A 17,540-nucleotide genomic window follows, 5' to 3' on the forward strand; every position below is an offset into this window, starting at 1 on the left:
TATTAATATGAGGATATTCTTATATTAAAACCTGATCAGAGAGCTGGCAATCCACTAAATCCAGCACAGTCTGCGTTGGCAATGATGAATGGCATTCTGGGTCGAATGGCTAGAAAGCAATCTGATAGATGAACAGCAATATTGCTAATTCCAAAACACAGTCCTTCTCATTGGACAAAATGTACCTAGGCCTTATGCTCCTTATATTAACTATGATGGGTCTAGTTCACTGGCCATACGGGCTGCTTGTATATTCTAATGGAAATGGACATTCCGCACAACATGATACACCTTGAACATCCTTAAAGCGTATGTAAGCCAACAAATAACATTTTGCCATTTAAGTGACTTTACAAAACATATTAAACATTTTAAATTTTAAAACAGCCAAAATGATGTAGTTTACTATTCACTTAAATTTCAGTGGGTTATAAAAGATATGCCCCACCTTGTGCCACAATTTTAGAAATAAAATATGGCACATATATATATATATATGCCATATTTTATGTGTGTGTTTAATGATAACTACGCTAGCTGAAATCTAGGCTGGTGGCTAAAGAAAGCTTCAGTTTATTAATTAAATGTTTGTTAGTATCCAAAAAGGGATGCTTCACCTTTAAGGTAACTTTTAGGATATTACAGAATGTCCTATCCCTAACAACACTGCAATTGATTTTAATTTTAATTTTTTTTTAAATAGTTTTTGAATTATTTTCTTAACGGATTTGCCTCTTTTCAGCTTTGGAATGGGGGTTGCTGACCCCGGCAGCCAATGTTACTGTTACTTTACTACTTAGTTTTTATGCAGGCCTTCTCCTATTCATGACCCTAGCAACCAGATAGCTGCTGAATTCCATACTGGAAAGCTGCTGAATGTTGCTAAAATATGCCTCATAATTTAAAGGTGAAATACCTCTTTAAGGAATGGTGTTCCGCATGAAAGAAAGAACCCCATATCTGTAAAACCTTAGTCCCAAGCATTCTAGGCAACAGACCCAACACCTTTGTATAAAGAATTTTGTCTTTATAATACACTCATTTCCAAAGTGTACTCTGTACAGCCATATAAATGAACTAGCTGCCCCATGTTTAATGATATATAGTGTTTTCTGGCGACGACTAAATAAAAAATCATATACTTGTATAGATACTTGTATGTGTGAGAAAGCCTTTCCTTTGGTATTCTATGGTCAGGAAGTTCCACTTTACAAGACAAACGTGGTTTAAGCATGTAAGGATAATAGTTATGATGGAACAGCAGACACCTCATTTCAACATCAGGCAAGAAAAACCTTGTTGATTTATTAAATGTTGCTCCTGAAAAACTAAATAAAACTTATGTAACAGAAGAGTTATTGAGGCAGGAGAGGGATTCATTCAAACTGTTTCCAGTTCATTACCCTCTGTATAGATAATTAGCTTTATTATGCCCCAGCACATTGGGGAGAGAGAGTTCCTGTTCTGCAGTATTTAATAAAAGATGTTTAATTCAGAAGAAGTAGGAAGGATAGACACAGACAATTTTAAATGGTGTAATAAATACCTCCAAGTGTTTACTGCAGAGTGCACATGAAAAAGCCAAATGTTTCAAGGGCTCCTCACCCCTTCATCAGTGGAAAAATGCACACAAAAACTCTCCACTGATTAAGGGGTGAGGAGCCCTTGAAACATTTGGCTTATTTCATGTGCACTCTGCAGTAAACACTTAGAGGATTGCAAATGGCGTAATAAATACCTCCGTGTCTGTCCTTCCTACTTCTTGTAATTAATTGCACACTGAGCCCGGTGACTTCAGAAAACTGCACCAACGCATAATCTACATGAGTGTCTTAAAAAGTAACCGTGAGTGTATGGACTTTTGTGGTTGGAATAAAACTATAGGCAGAATACATTTTAGCAGAAAAATTGAAGTCCTGATGTTATACATGTGCCGTGTTAATGTGACTGAATAAAGACTGATTTTATTTTTCAACACGTGGTGCTCCGCTTTTTCTGGAATTTTTCTACTTGTTTGGGGCCATTGGGAGTTGGTCGGTGAGCAGCACACGCGGATGAATGGCGGTAAGTGCTCCCGTGTTGATATAACTATTTTGCGAGAATACATTTTAGCCCAAGACCTATTTAAGAGACTTGTTTTTTATGTGTGTACATAATTCCCCCGTCTCAGCAGCCGGCAATAAGCAAAGCAGGCTGGATACAAACCAAGCAATAATCTTTGAACAAAAATGAAATGCTAAGAACAGATTCATGGCACAGTGTCTATACTGCATAATTATAAAACCCACCTCTAATTGTACAGTTTTGCAAGGGCCCAATGTAAAACAAAGGGTTACAAGGAAAGGAATGAGGGGCAAAACCAAAGCTCCGTTACTAACCAAAATATTCCCTCTGCAGCAGCCTGTGATAAAATAAGATTTTACAGATTAAAGAAGAAATCCGTTACCTTTTCAAAAATAAACCTTAAGAACCCAAATTCAGTCCTTTCCCTCCCTATTTTAAGTGCTTCCTTTACTAATAAGTGCTTCCAATAGAAAAATAGAGTCTATATACATTTTGTAAAAAATTTTCCTTTTTTTCTTTTAAATACTACGAAAAAAAAAACATAGAACATGTAAACGGAACATGGGAGGTGAAGAAAATCTTACAGGAAGTGGGAGGTGAATCTCACAAATGGGCTTGTGTTGCAGGAATTTAAACCTGTTCTCCTTGGTCAGACCAGGAAGGGATTGGTTAATAATCTAAGAGATTAGGACTCTGCACTGTGGGGACGGGAGCAATGAAGCACTGTGTAGTGTCACTGTGTAAACATATCTCCTGAGTCCCTTCCAGGAGAATGGATAATTTAATATTGCATGATTTTAAACTGTCTTGCACATTTTATACAAATGTTTCCTGCTCAACCCATTTTTCATCCCTAATTTCTCTCACTTGCCACTTAGTTCCTGTTCTGTATTTGCTAACAGAATATTTAGACACAGTTACAACACATGTTTTAAAGAAAGAGATTTAAAATGTTTTTAGATGAAATTTCAAGGAATGAACACTAGGATTGCCTTAGTTTATGCACAGACTTTGAGAATGGAGTATAAGCCTTTTACATTAGTTCTTGTGATTATGAGGGTCTGGAATTTTGTTCATCCCTTGTCCTGGAATTCCATGCAAGCTAACTTGACATATTATAGGCATCTGCATTAATGCCCTTAGGGTAGTCCACCCACTTAAGTGCCTTATTAATACTAACGGCAGGTAAAGGAGACAATTTCTAGATACCCCCTGCATGCTTGTATAATTAACCTCCAATAAAATACGAGACACAAGTCCCTGAAGATTTCTAAAACTACCTTGTTGGTCAGTGCATATACTGCCACTGCCTGCTAAGCACAGGAGGAGCATACCTCAGTGGAGGGGAAGAGGTATATAGAAGGACCCTGGAGTGAATGGTCACTGGCCACCAAACAAGTAAAACATTGTTTCGTCTGCATTGCCAGCTTGCAGTTCTCTTTGAGGTCCACAGTTTCCCCAGGAGAACTGTACTGTCTGCACAGGACTGAAGAAGAAAGTCCTCTTGCTTGCAACCCACCATGACTTGGTTCCAAACAAAGTCATACCAATGACCTGCAACATTTCAGAAGCCCACTGTGTACAGACACCTACACCCAGAGATGTCTCAGCCCTATATCTATTATCTCCTGTTCCTAAAATGTATGGGGTAGGATCAGGAGACAGAACATAAAAAGGCCTTTCCCCCCCCCCCAAGAAATGATTCAAAACCCCCACATCTGTATTATCAGCACATTTCCCTAGGTCGTATTCACAGCTATGAGTCCCAGCAGTGCCATGCAATGTAAGGTACATACAAAAATAGATTAAAATAGAAAATAAACTATCAAATATTCTTCACTGCCAAATGACAGCAACAAGGTGTATAGGGATACTCTGCATAATTATACAACACAGCATGTTCCCTATTAATGTATAAATATACTCAGCATCACTATACAGCACTGTGTGTTATTTAGAAGTAGACAAATAATCAGAGTAGCATTGCATTCCTGGCCACTGCAGCAGTGATGGTTACCATTAATGGCACAGACTGCTTATCTGAAAACAAGAGGACCAGATCTGCACAAGTAACAAAGCAAATGCCTACTTTCTTCTTAATTTGGGCGACGGAAGAACTGTAGTTAGTTCAGGAACTTGCGACATTTCTTGGTCCCACAGTTACAGGCCAACTTGTTGTTTGCATCCTCAATGGGAAACTTATAGTCATAAGTAAGCTCCTCCCCTCTGTAAATTTTTCTCATGGCAAAGATGACAATGTGCTTCTGACCATCAATAGGGATGACTCTAGAGTAGCAGTTGGGCTCACAAGAGTGGTTGATAAAGCGAGCAGCGTTTCCATGCATCGTGGCATCGACGACTTCAGAATCATCAATACGGAACATGTAGCAACCAATTCCCTGAAAGTGATAACATTTACAATTGTAAGAGGATAATGTGATAAACACATTGCTAGATGCCAACAATACAAAGCCTCTGAACGAATTTGGGCACAATATATGGCAGCACATTTACTATACTAATTTAATAGGGTTTTTAGTTACCCAGCACTGGTGTAGGAATTCCTAATATAACTGCCTGCATCACTTTTTGTATGCACATTAACTCCAGTTAAGAGAAAAATTCAACTTGTTGCTGAATTGGATTAATAACTTGTGCCTATTCTGAATAACTAAAAATTAAAATTTTTACTGTTTTCTTGCTAAGCAAAGGATTGCAAGGCTTCATTAGTATTATTACTTTTATGAATACATTTTACTTAGGCCATCTCCATCTTTCAGACTTTTATACAAACCAATGCAAGAAATGGCAACATTTTAAATGGAATACAAAAAAGAAACAAAATATACCACAGCTTTATCACACAATATGGGCAAGTTAAAGAATGTTTTTTTCTGTGCGTGGAAAACTCAACTTTTAAGAGTTAAGCAAAAACAGGTGTAGCACGGTGGATTTTATAATGATTTACATTATATATCTGCTTTGACATATGAATCAAATCTTAGGTTTGAGTCAAGTAAAACCAGCAGATTTTGGGACATCTATTGTCCAGTGTTCAAGGTACAATGTCTTTGTTCTATGTATATTGCTGGGTAAACAGTAAACACAGGTATTGTTACCCAGCAAATATCCTTGGAATAAACAAACAGACAGCATATAGACAATACACTTTATGTACAATTTATTTGAGAAACAAATAAGGCTTTCTACAAAGTTAGTAAACTGTCTAGTTAATAGGTTTTGTTCATGACAAAAGTTTGTACACAAGTTAGCACTTGGTGTTGGGGGTTTTGCTAAGAACTCTAGTATAAAAGGGAGCCTCCACCATGTGTCAGTAGCTTCGCCTAGGACTCCTGAACGAGTGCCGGGACATTTGGATCATCGATTGGTTATCGGGAACCTGAAGGTCTTGCGCCAAAGGTTGTGGGGCTCCCCGATTGTGCTGAATTGTGCAGAACTGGCTATACTTGTAACTAATCATACTAAGATAAGTAAATCTATTTAATTCTATTACTTGTGTGTGTGTAAGTTATTGCTCACTAACAGTCTATCAGAAGGCTTAATCATTGATCCTGCATATTTATTAATATTTGTCATTAATGTCAATTAATACAAATTATTAATATTAATAAAGGTTCACCCCCTTTATTACAACAGGAAAGCTGTGCTCACCACTATACATTTTTAACAAAATATAAACAATTTCCACATAAAATCCAGTCGGCTTATGAGATCCTTTTAAATATTTCAGTGATGTTACCATAGTATTTTAAGGTTATATAATTGGTATTAGGGATATTTTTGTTCTATCCCGATAGTGATATTTTCCGATCAGTTCCAATAATAACAGTTACACATATAACTCAATAAGAGAATGAAAGAAAATAATATCAGAGGAATGTAATTATTAACCATGGCTATGGTTTTAAAAACAATTGACTACTACTCGATTAAGCTGATAAAAGATGAATGGGAAGAGTCCCTCCGAACCTGTAGCCTATCCAGGGTTCCCATACTTTAAGAAATGATGAGTATTTTTCTAGTGTGATGCTAATCAGCTTCTCATTTACAAATATCCAAACAATTTTCGGCTTAAGTAAAACATAATTTATAGAAGGAGATTTCCAAGGTCTTGCTAAAACTTTTCTTGCGGCTAAAAATATTTAATTAATTGGTCTCCTTGGAGTATTAGTTATTGTGTATAGACAGATCGTTATAGGTCTGTGTACTCTCTGGGGTTCCCTTGGAAGGGCTGGCCCAACTATATTGGGTAACTTTGTTACACTCAGTTGGAATTCTGTGCCCAAAGTTCCTTGGTGTCTAGGCCCCAACTCACCTTTCCATCGTAATATTTCTCCCTTTTGTCAGTCAAGATTGAGCGAATTACATTTCCAGAGTATTCAATCACCATCTCCCCAGCATCAATGTTCCTCCTGCAGAATAGTCCCCGGCCATGTATTGGAGATCTGTGAATAAAATAGTTTTACTTCAAATGTTTTGTGCCTAGACTTGCAAAAATATACCTATTCATAAAGTGTTCTTATGATGTACTTTAAAGGTATACCAATTTAAAAAAAAATCTAGGATAGAACAAAGACCACAAACACCACAAAGTGAAATTTTTATGACGGAGACGTAAAAAAAAGTTGGGGGGGGAGGGGTTTGTATAGTGTTGTTCGGTTTTCGGTCGTCCCTAGGCAGTACAGGTGCTAGTGGGTTCGTCCCAAAGCAGTGAGAGCGGGTGGGATAATTAGAGAACAAGAGTAGGAACAGATCAAACCTAGGATAACAGAAGTCTATAGGTGCTCTAACATGGCAACTGAGGGTGAGCGTTATGACCTCACCGTGGACTGAAGAACTTTGTGGCCGAAGGCGGAGGAAAAGACATGGAACTTGTAAAACTTTGTGAAAGTATGTATGGAGGACCATGTAGCGGCTTTACATAACTGTTCAGCAGATGCTGCGTTGGCCAGTGCCCATGAAGTGCTAAGGGCTCTGGTAGTGTGAGCCGTAGTTTTGAATGGAATGGGTAGACTCTTGTCCCGGTAGGCTGAAGTAATCAGGTTTTTGATCCAGTAGGCGATGGATGCTTTGGAAGCCTTAGAGCCCGTAAGTTGTGGACCGCATAGGACGAATAATGAGTCTGACTTGCGGAAGTCCTTTGTTTTATGAATATAGAACTTTAGGGCCTTCACCACATCTAGGTTGTGGAGAAATCTTTCTTGTGGTAATGATGGTTTGGGACAGAGAGAGGGGAGAACAATCTCCTGATAAAGATGAAAGGCTGAGGTAACCCTTAGGCAGGAATGTGGGGAGAATCCGAAGTAATACTGTGTCCTCATGGAAAATACAGTATGGGGTTTTATGGAATAAGGCTCCTAAGAGATTCGTCTGGCTGAAGAGATTGCTACCAAGAAGGCTACCTTCCAGGTTAGAAGCTTCAGATCAATTGTAGCCAATGGTTCAAAGGGTGTGCTCTGGAGATTCAAATCCAATGGAGATTCAAATCCCATGGAGGAATTGGGTTCTTGTATGGGGGCTTGATGTGTGTTGACGCCTAAAGGAATGCCCTGAAAGGGCGGACACTTGTACTTTGAGGGAGTTAACTTCCAAGCCCTTGTCCAGGCCTTCTTGGAGGAAGTCCAGTAGTGTGGGATATGGCATTTGGAAGTATTATGTTGTGCCTCTGTGCACCGTGTAAGGAAAGTGTTCCAGATCCGGTGGTAGGATGAGACGGGCTTTCATGAGTGTGGATGTCACCTTATCGGAGAAGCCCTTCCGTGACCAGATGGTGGTCTCAATAGCCATGCCGTAAGAGCCAGGTTTTTCAGCCTAGGGTGGTGGAGCCCACCCTGGTGTAGGAGGTCTGGTCTCAAGGGGAACCTCCAATAAGTAAAAATGAAGTGAGCAGAACTCCCAAACCTCCTGCCTCCAGGAAGCAGGATGTGGGGCTAATGCAGGGAAAAGGGAGGGGAGTCAGGGGACAGACCCTAGTCCTTTTTCTTTGCTATCCTGCCTCCTAAAGGGAAGACTGCATTAACCCACTAGTACCTGTGCTGCCTAGGGACGACTGAGAAAATGATGATGCTTAATGTATGGTCCTTGTGAGGTAGATTACCCGGAGCACAGATAAATAGAACAAAAACCATAGATATTTTATAAAAATTATATGTCCCAAGTATGTTCAGTACAAGCTTAAAGCTGGCAGGTGGATTTTTCACCGATATCAGATTGGCCAAGCGATTGGATCACATTGACGGGATACAAGCTACTTTCCCCAATGGGATTTTTAAACCAGCCCGATCAACACCTGACTGATTTTCAGGCAGGTATTGGGGATAGGCCGGTTAGAGGGCCCCATACATGGGCCGATAAACTGCCGACATGGTAAGACCCACGCCACACACAGATTTTCCTCTAAATGTTCTTCAGCTGGTGGGGAAGTGCCTGAATAGGGTTGAGCTGCCAGTCACTTACATAAATGGAAAATACCTGACAATAAGGATAATTGCAAGCAATACAGTACACAATTGGTTAAAAATTGCACTGGTTTTAACATTTATTTGTAGACTTAACTGCACGTGTCTGTCTGTTTATAATCATTAATGGTTCTGACTTCTGTAACAGAAGCCAGCTGAACAATAGACCTGATAACTGTCACCTGGTGGTTATTCTCACCTGTAAACACCCACAGCCTCTTTTGAGGTCTTTTTAAGATGGCGGAATCTCATGGGCATTGGCAGATCCATGCTGGTGGCTCTCCTAAAGCAAAAAAAAAAAATAAAACACAGTGATCAGCTAAAAATAAAGCAGTGTTATCAAATCTGTGGTAAAACTGGAGCATTATTTGAACAAGTGCAAAGGCACCAATGTTTTTGGTCACAAGTGTATATGAACCTACATACAAGCAGCGTGACATGGCTACAAGGCATGAAGAAACAACATACAAAAGGGTTAAGAGAAACTAAAATATGTAGCAATTAAATAGTTAGAATCTGAGTCAAAAATAGCATTTGTACATGTATCACTGGTCTGCATAAACACATTTCATAAAATTTAACATAATGGCACAGAAAATATACCGAGCAGACTTGAGCTGTACTTCCTCTTCTTCCTCATCATTTGGTTTGTACTCTGGTGGCTGACGATGCTTGGATGCTAAGAAGTTAAACATGTCAAAAGCAGACTTCCTGAGAACAAAACAGACATATTCCTTTTAAAGAGACATACTATCCTGGGAGTAGGAATTATCTTTCATTTTTATAGCAATGCATCCCCACCAAACATTCAGCACTTACTGGAGTCATTGTGGATTATTTTGTAGAATTTCAATGGAACACAACACCAATATAATATTATTTTGATAATATGCACTTGGTTGAATTAAATACAAGAGTAGCATTTAGAAATAAACTTTTTAGTTTCTGTTGCCATTTTATATATCGTTATCCATATGTAGTAAGAGCTTTTTAGTATGTTTGCAGGTGGTATTAGGTGACAGTATTTGTAAAAATTCAAACTTATGTTAGTTATAGGTATTCTGTAAAAGTGCCTAAAGAAACAAAAGTGTTATTTAGTAAAAGCGGTTTGTTTTTCTTGATGGGGGCTGAAAAAAATATGAGACAGAACAAGTAAGGCCTTTGTTGAGGTTAACAATCGAGGAAATCTTGCAATTCACCCTCTACCCATTTCTGAATCCCACATAGACAGTGGGGTACATATGGTGTGTAAATTTGTATTACCTACAATGATCTGTCCCATGTCAAATAGGCTAGTGTACAGGGTCAAAACACAGACTGTTCTAAATCTTTCCATGTGATAGTACAGCATATATATGATTGCACAGACCATTTTCCAACTTCCCACCCCTCCCTGTACCTTGTTAAAGTGATATATTCAGAAAACTTATGACACTTTAGCCAACTGAGCTTGGACCTTGTCCTACCTCCTTATTATGTGCCAAAGGTTATTGTGGAAGGAGTTTCAAATGCTGGCCACCAGCCAGTATTACTGTCCAATTACAGACAATCATTAAAGGTGAAATGCCACAGTATTACTGTCCAATAATAGGCACAAGCATTAATGCTGTATTGTACAGTGTTGTCCAAGAGAAAAGAAATTGCTGCTGACTATCAGGGATGTAGTAAAGTTAAAATTACATTCCACCAGAGAGGGTGAAACATGCAGGTACAAGGCAAGGATAGTCAGAAAAGCATGAATAAATCTGAAGGACATATGGAGAAGAAAAATAAAGGAAAAAAAGAAACTACTGTTTTTTTAATATACTGTACACATTTTGGTAGCTTTGTTAAATGATATACATGTTACTGAATTATAATATTATGTATTTACTGTTTATCTTTGTGAAGCAATTTTTTTTATACTTCTGCCAGCACATTCATTCATCTTAACTGAGCACTTAACTGAGACTATGAACATCAGCTGTCTCACCAACCAAAGGTAGTTTGAAAGGAAACCTTTAACATGATTTTTATCCTTACCTGCGATGAACCTCTGCTCGAGCTGACCCATGTGGATTAATTGGTGGCTCCTCCTCCCCTTCTGGCCGGTGGAAACGGAACTTGTAGTTACGACACCTATTGGCTCCATACAACTGCTCTACCAGAAATACAACAGCATCGTGTACAATTCCCAGCATCCTCAGTCCACTGACACCTTAGAGAAAAAAACAAGGGAATGCACTTAAACCTTTATAAACCCTTTAGTACCTTACTCCAGTGTAAACCCAGTACCCTAGATGCCTGCTTGTGTTCCTTAATTTAGGAAATAAAATGTAATTACACTATAACCTCTATGCATATTGTAAAGAATAATACAGAATAGTAGGGGTTATGCTTCTGCATTATAGAGAAACTCTATTAAACAGACAGGGGGTGTATCCCTGCCTGATAACATTGCTTGGATTCATAATTAAACCACTTGTAACAATGCTGCTATTGCAGCATATATCAGATAGGAGCATAAAAAGGAACAGAGAAAGTTGTCTTACGCCTCTGTAGAAGCCAATTGGAGTGTCTTATGTGATGTCACTTCTGGTTATTGAATGCCATAGGGGGAAGAGAATGCTTACTACTCTTACACCTCCTTCCAAGAGGCCCACACTCGGTAAAGGGTGTTTCTTCATAGGCTGAAAATCAGCCCTGTGTGGCAGTAGCTTAAGAATCTACAAAATTGTGCAAGTGTAATAATTCTTTGTTACCTGCAAAGGACAGTTGCTTCAGTCGGGCATTAGATCGTGCTTCCTGCACTTTCTCTGTCAGTGATTTCCAGGCCTCTGCAAATATAAGAATTAAGCAGTGGATAACTTGTTGTAAAGTATAAAAGTTTTAAGCACAACAGAATGTTTAGAAAAAAAAACAAAAAAACTTGCATACTTGAAAATGTAAGCACACAGCACCATTAAGAACAAAACTTGAATTTCCCTCTGGTAACTCACCGCACACTGAAGAAATGATTCAGGAAACAAAATCAGACACTGTCACTATCATTCAGCTGCAAGGATTTGTGTAGGTTTGTTTACTGCATATTTTTGTTTAAGTTACGGATACAAAAAGTTACTGATAAACAAGCAGCACTCCAATTCCATGTAGAAAGTGCTTTTTGTGTCAACAAACCAGGCAACGTTTCAGGCACCAGCCCTTTCTCAAGCCTCTTTTGGATACAAAAAGTTTATTTCTAGATGGTTTACCCATTCCTTTCAAATTAAGTCTTAGTATTGGTGAATTTATTTTTTTATTTACAGGTAAACTTTATTATTTTCAAAAGAATAGGAAAAGAAAATGGGTAAAAATAGTGGAAATACAAAACAATACAAACATTAGAAGACAAGTATAAGTTTCTAGGTCACATATACAGTTGTTTAAATTACACAAACCTATCTTTTATCCTTCACAATTGTCAATATATCGATGTACATGCCCAAATCCTCCCTTTGAAGAAGGTTATTTATAGATTTACCATGTGAAATTAGCATTGGTGGCCTTTATTAGCATAACATAAGTATACTCGTAGGTAGGTTACTCGTCTATATGGTTAGCCAGTACGCCCAAGGCAACGTTAATTTACCCAGAGGAATCACATTATAGACTAGTTGCTTCCAGGCCTTAACAGTGGGGCTGTTTTATCCATCCAGTGCATATTTTTTTTTCTTACAGAAAAGTAGTAATCTGAAATGTACTGGGATATTTTTGCAGGATACCCACAAAAGGCAATTTGCTGGAGCAGTCACTTCAGGGAAGGCTAGGTTATTCACCAGAAATTCTACAGAATCGATAAGATTGGTTATTGGTATATTGTTTAGTTCTCATTTCAGATTACTAAAAATTGACCAACTTCATACTGGAGATATGAAAATTCTATTTTCTGTGAATCCACTCAGATTTTGCTTAGTTTACTTTGTGCTTATGTGTGTGTGTTAGCTATGATTTAGCCAATTCTTTTTTTTAGCTATTTTGTGGCTCATATTTTAAGTGTAAAATGCAGTGAAGCAACTCAACGCCTCTGCAGCTGAAATGTCAAGCTCACCAGTTAGCCAGCACACCTGAAAGATCTTGTGATTGGTTAGTGGCAGTTTATCATCAGTACTTCTGAAGAAGTAAGGAATGACTCCCCAAACAATGGGGACACCACAATAGAGTGAGCCTATGCCATGGCTGGCACTGAAGTTGTGGACCAATGTAAAACCCTTTAATTTTAATAATATTTTAATAATATCAAAGTAACTAAGAGAAGCAAATGGATGGTGGTTTAACAATTATTTTATGCTTGGATATGGACATGGTAATAGGTCTCTGGGATGTGTGAACAATATAGCAAGTAGGCAAACTAATGCAACTAGCAACCTGAATTACAGAGGTTCAGCTACATACTAGGACTGAATGAAGTGTGGTAGAACGAAGGGCTAGAGGTGCATACTCAGGCTAAACAAACTCTCCTGTATTCTGGACAGACCAGTGAATTTGACCCACAATAGGAGGGAGCTGGACCCCTGCTGTGTTTGTGTGATTTTTTGCGCATGGGCTCTAAATTATTACCGCAATACTTTTTGTACAATGTTGATCGGGCACATGTATTGTGTACTGAACTATATCCTCGGACCTACAATGGAAGTCACTTTTATATGATTGGTGTCTGCCAACTATTCCGTGTTCAGAACATCTTCCAATTTGTATTTTAAGGGCTTTATCCTACAATTTCAGTCTGAATGTTATTTTCAGATTGTTGCATTTAAATGTACGACCGATATCCGAACGTTCATTGGAAGAAGACAAAAATCTTAACGTCTATGGCCACCTTTATACATCATAGAGGGAACCATCTTCCCACATAAAGAGAACCACAAAGGTGTCCATCACCAGACCATCACCGACAAACCCAAAATGACAACCTGATTACCAGGCAGCCGTAGACAATCTCTCCTGCATATATGAAACTAAAGGGGGCAGATATAAGAAGTACCCACCCGCCTCCACCAGTTTACACAGATTGGTGTTGTGAAGATAATTACAAGTTCTGTACAAACAGAGGTTTATACATAAACGGAGATCAAGGGAGTGCACTGAATGAAGGTCAAGGTTATTCTTGCACAAGTATAGCTAAGGAAGGGCTGGAGTTCTGGAACCACGGAAAGAGTGGATGACAGCAGAAAAATGGTAAAACAGAAAAGTGAGCTGAAGGGGAAAAAAAGGCAATATACCACCTCGTCCAACATGAGCACAATAAATAGTGTTTGTGCTTAAGATATTTTTGCCTGTTTTAATTACAAAAAATAGCTAAATAGAGGTGGATAAGACAAGCAGCAAATAACCCCTTTCCTCCACCTTTTGGCATACAGAGATTAGTTGTGCTACACCAGGCCACTACTCTCTTGAAAATGCTTTCCCACAGTCTTAAGTATTTGAACACCTGAAATGACACTTAAATGAGTGTTAATATTTGGTACAGAAGCCTTTGTTTGCAATTACAGAGGTCAAACATTTCCTGTAGTTCTTGACCAGGTTTGCACACACTGCAACACAGACCTCCTCTAGATCTGTCAGGTTTCGGGGCTGTCGCTGAGCAACACAGAGTTTCATCTCCCTCCAAAGATTTTCTATTGAATTTAGGTCTGGAGACTGGCTAGAGCACTCCAGAACCTTGATATGCTTCTTACGGAGCCACTCCTTGGTTATGCTGGCTGTGTGCTTCGGGTCATTGTCATGTTGGAAGACCCAGCCACGACCCATCTTCAATGCTCTGACTGAGGGAAGGAGGTTGCTGCTCAAAATCTCACAATACATGGCCCCATTCATCCTCTCCTTAATACAGTGCAGTCGTCCTGTCCCCTTCGCAAAATAGCACCCCCAAAGCATGATGTTACCACCCCCATGCTTCACAGTAGGGATGGTGTTCTTGGGATGCAACTCATCCTTATTTTTCCTCCAAACACGGCGAGTGAAGTTTAGACCAAAGAGTTCTACTTTGGTCTCATCTGACCACATGACTTTCTCCCATGCCTCCTCTGGATCATCCAGATGGTCACTGGCAAACTTCAGACAGGCCTGGACATGTGATGACTTGAGCAGGGGAACCTTCAGTGCAATGCATGATTTGAAACCATGACGGCGTAGTGTTCTACAGACAGTGACCTTTGAAACTGTGGTCCCAGCTCTCTTCACGTCATTGACCAGCTCCTCCCTTGTAGTTCTGAGCTGATTCCTCACCTTTCTTTTCATCAGTGATACCCCACGAGGTAAGATCTTGCATGGGGCCCCAGTCATAGGGAGACTTGACAGTTGTATTTAGCCTCTTCCATTTTCTAACAATTGCTCCAATCTATTTTCACCAAGCTGCTTGGCAATTGCCCCGTAGCCCTTTCCAGCCTTGTGGAGGTCCACAATTTTGTGTCTGGTGTGTTTTAACAGCTCTTTGGTCTTGCCATGGTAGTAGTTGGAGTCTGGCTGACTGTGGGGTGGACAGGTGTCTTTAAAGAGCTCAGACAGGTGCTACTAATTTATATTAAAAAGAGTGGAGTAGAGGTGGACTATTTAAAGGCAGAGTAACAGGTCTTTGAGAGCAAGAATTAGTGCCGATTTCCAGGTGTTCAAATACTTTTGTGCAGCAGTGCAATACAAATAAAAAATCATACAATGTGATTTCCTGAATAGGATGCTTGGGAGCTGCACACCATAAAACAGTGATGATACCCGGGTGCCTGTGCAGGAAATCATATAAACAGGCATGGAATGACGGCACTCACAGGATTTTCACACTCAGTCACAGAGTTTTTTGCAGAAAAATAACAAGAGGTTTATTTTGACCAACGTTTCAGTCCCACACAGGTAACCCTGACGAAAGTTCCTGTGTGGGACTGAAACGTTGGTCAAAATAAACCTCTTATTTTTCTGCAAAAAACTCTGTGACTGAGTGTGAAAATCCTGTGAGTGCCGTCATTCCATGCCTGTTATATATATACATATATATATATATATATATATATATATATATATATATATATATATATATATATATATATATACATACAGTGGAGGAAATAATTATTTGACCCCTCACTGATTTTGTAAGTTTGTCCAATGACAAAGAAATGAAAAGTCTCAGAACAGTATCATTTCAATGGTAGGTTTATTTTAACAGTGGCAGATAGCACATCAAAAGGAAAATCGAAAAAATAACTTTAAATAAAAGATAGCAACTGATTTGCATTTCATTGAGTGAAATAAGTTTTTGAACCCCTACCAACCATTAAGAGTTCTGGCTCCCACAGAGTGGTTAGACACTTCTACTCAATTAGTCAACCTCATTAAGGACACCTGTCTTAACTAGTCACCTGTATAAAAGACACCTGTCCACAGAATCAATCAATCAAGCAGACTCCAAACTCTCCAACATGGGAAAGACCAAAGAGCTGTCCAAGGATGTCAGAGACAAAATTGTAGACCTGCACAAGGTTGGAATGGGCTACAAAACCATTAGCAAGAAGCTGGGAGAGAAGGTGACAACTGTTGGTGCGATTGTTCGAAAATGGAAGGAGCACAAAATGACCATCAATCGATCTCGCTCTGGGGCTCCACGCAAGATCTCACCTCGTGGGGTGTCAATGATTCTGAGAAAGGTGAAAAAGCATCCTAGAACTACACGGGAGGAGTTAGTTAATGACCTCAAATTAGCAGGGACCACAGTCACCAAGAAAACCATTGGAAACACATTACACCGCAATGGATTAAAATCCTGCAGGGCTCGCAAGGTCCCCCTGCTCAAGAAGGCACATGTGCAGGCCCGTCTGAAGTTTGCCAATGAACACCTGAATGATTCTGTGAGTGACTGGGAGAAGGTGCTGTGGTCTGATGAGACCAAAATAGAGCTCTTTGGCATTAACTCAACTCGCTGTGTTTGGAGGAAGAAAAATGCTGCCTATGACCCCCAAAACACCGTCCCCACCGTCAAGCATGGGGGTGGAAACATTTTGCTTTGGGGGTGTTTTTCTGCTAAGGGCACAGGACAACTTATTCGCATTAACGGGAAAATGGACGGAGCCATGTATCGTGAAATCCTGAACGACAACCTCCTTCCCTCTGCCAGGAAACTGAAAATGGGTCGTGGATGGGTGTTCCAGCACGACAATGACCCAAAACATACAGCAAAGGCAACAAAGGAGTGGCTCAAGAAGAAGCACATTAAGGTCATGGAGTGGCCTAGTCAGTCTCCGGACCTTAATCCAATAGAAAACCTATGGAGGGAGCTCAAGCTCAGAGTTGCACAGAGACAGCCTCGAAACCTTAGGGATTTAGAGATGATCTGCAAAGAGGAGTGGACCAACATTCCTCCTAAAATGTGCGCAAACTTGGTCATCAATTACAAGAAACATTTGACCTCTGTGCTTGCAAACAAGGGTTTTTCCACTAAGTATTAAGTCTTTTTTTGTTAGAGGGTTCAAAAACTTATTTCACTCAATGAAATGCAAATCAGTTGCTATCTTTTATTTAAAGTTATTTTTTCGATTTTCCTTTTGATGTGCTATCTGCCACGGTTAAAATAAACCTTGGACAAACTTACAAAATCAGTGAGGGGTCAAATAATTATTTCCTCCACTGTGTATATGTATATATATATATATATATATATATATATATATATATATTTAGCAACTCAATAACTTTAGTTTTAATTGCTTTTGTCCTCACCTTCAATGCTGCCAGCAGAAATCTGAAAGCCATCATCACTAGATATCTCAAACAAAAGTCCTGTCTTGGGTTTCTCCTCTGTAGGGGAACCTTGACGGTTTCGCTCTTGCTGCAAAAGTCTCATTAGGGGTGAGCTGAACCCTGTGTCCTCTTCTCGTTGTTTGGAATCTGCAGAAGGAAATTAAAACAAAATGTACAGTTTATGCTCTGATTCCTAGAGCCGTTACATTCTGGTGTATTTTCCATTTCATCCCTGGATTTTCTAAAATATAGTTC

At 39.3% G+C, this 17,540-nt stretch overlaps 1 protein-coding gene across 3 annotated transcripts in view; it reads right to left on the reverse strand.

The window, feature by feature from the left end:
* Positions 1-1,280: 1,280 nt before the first annotated feature.
* The window catches only part of kmt2a (lysine methyltransferase 2A), a 95,039-nt gene continuing 78,779 nt past the window's right edge, over positions 1,281-17,540 (reverse strand). For all 3 annotated transcript variants that reach the window (XM_031906667.1, XM_031906666.1, XM_031906665.1), the window contains 7 exons: positions 17,265-17,432; positions 11,285-11,359; positions 10,566-10,740; positions 9,147-9,254; positions 8,743-8,826; positions 6,401-6,530; positions 1,281-4,463 (listed from right to left, as the gene is read on the reverse strand). In XM_031906667.1, coding sequence (XP_031762527.1) covers positions 4,188-4,463; positions 6,401-6,530; positions 8,743-8,826; positions 9,147-9,254; positions 10,566-10,740; positions 11,285-11,359; positions 17,265-17,432 — 1,016 coding nt within the window. In that variant the 3' untranslated portion in view covers positions 1,281-4,187. The remainder of the gene's footprint in view (positions 4,464-6,400; positions 6,531-8,742; positions 8,827-9,146; positions 9,255-10,565; positions 10,741-11,284; positions 11,360-17,264; positions 17,433-17,540) is intronic.

This window comes from Xenopus tropicalis, chromosome 7 (genome assembly GCF_000004195.4).
Source record: "Xenopus tropicalis strain Nigerian chromosome 7, UCB_Xtro_10.0, whole genome shotgun sequence".
Taxonomy (NCBI): Eukaryota; Metazoa; Chordata; class Amphibia; order Anura; family Pipidae; genus Xenopus; species Xenopus tropicalis.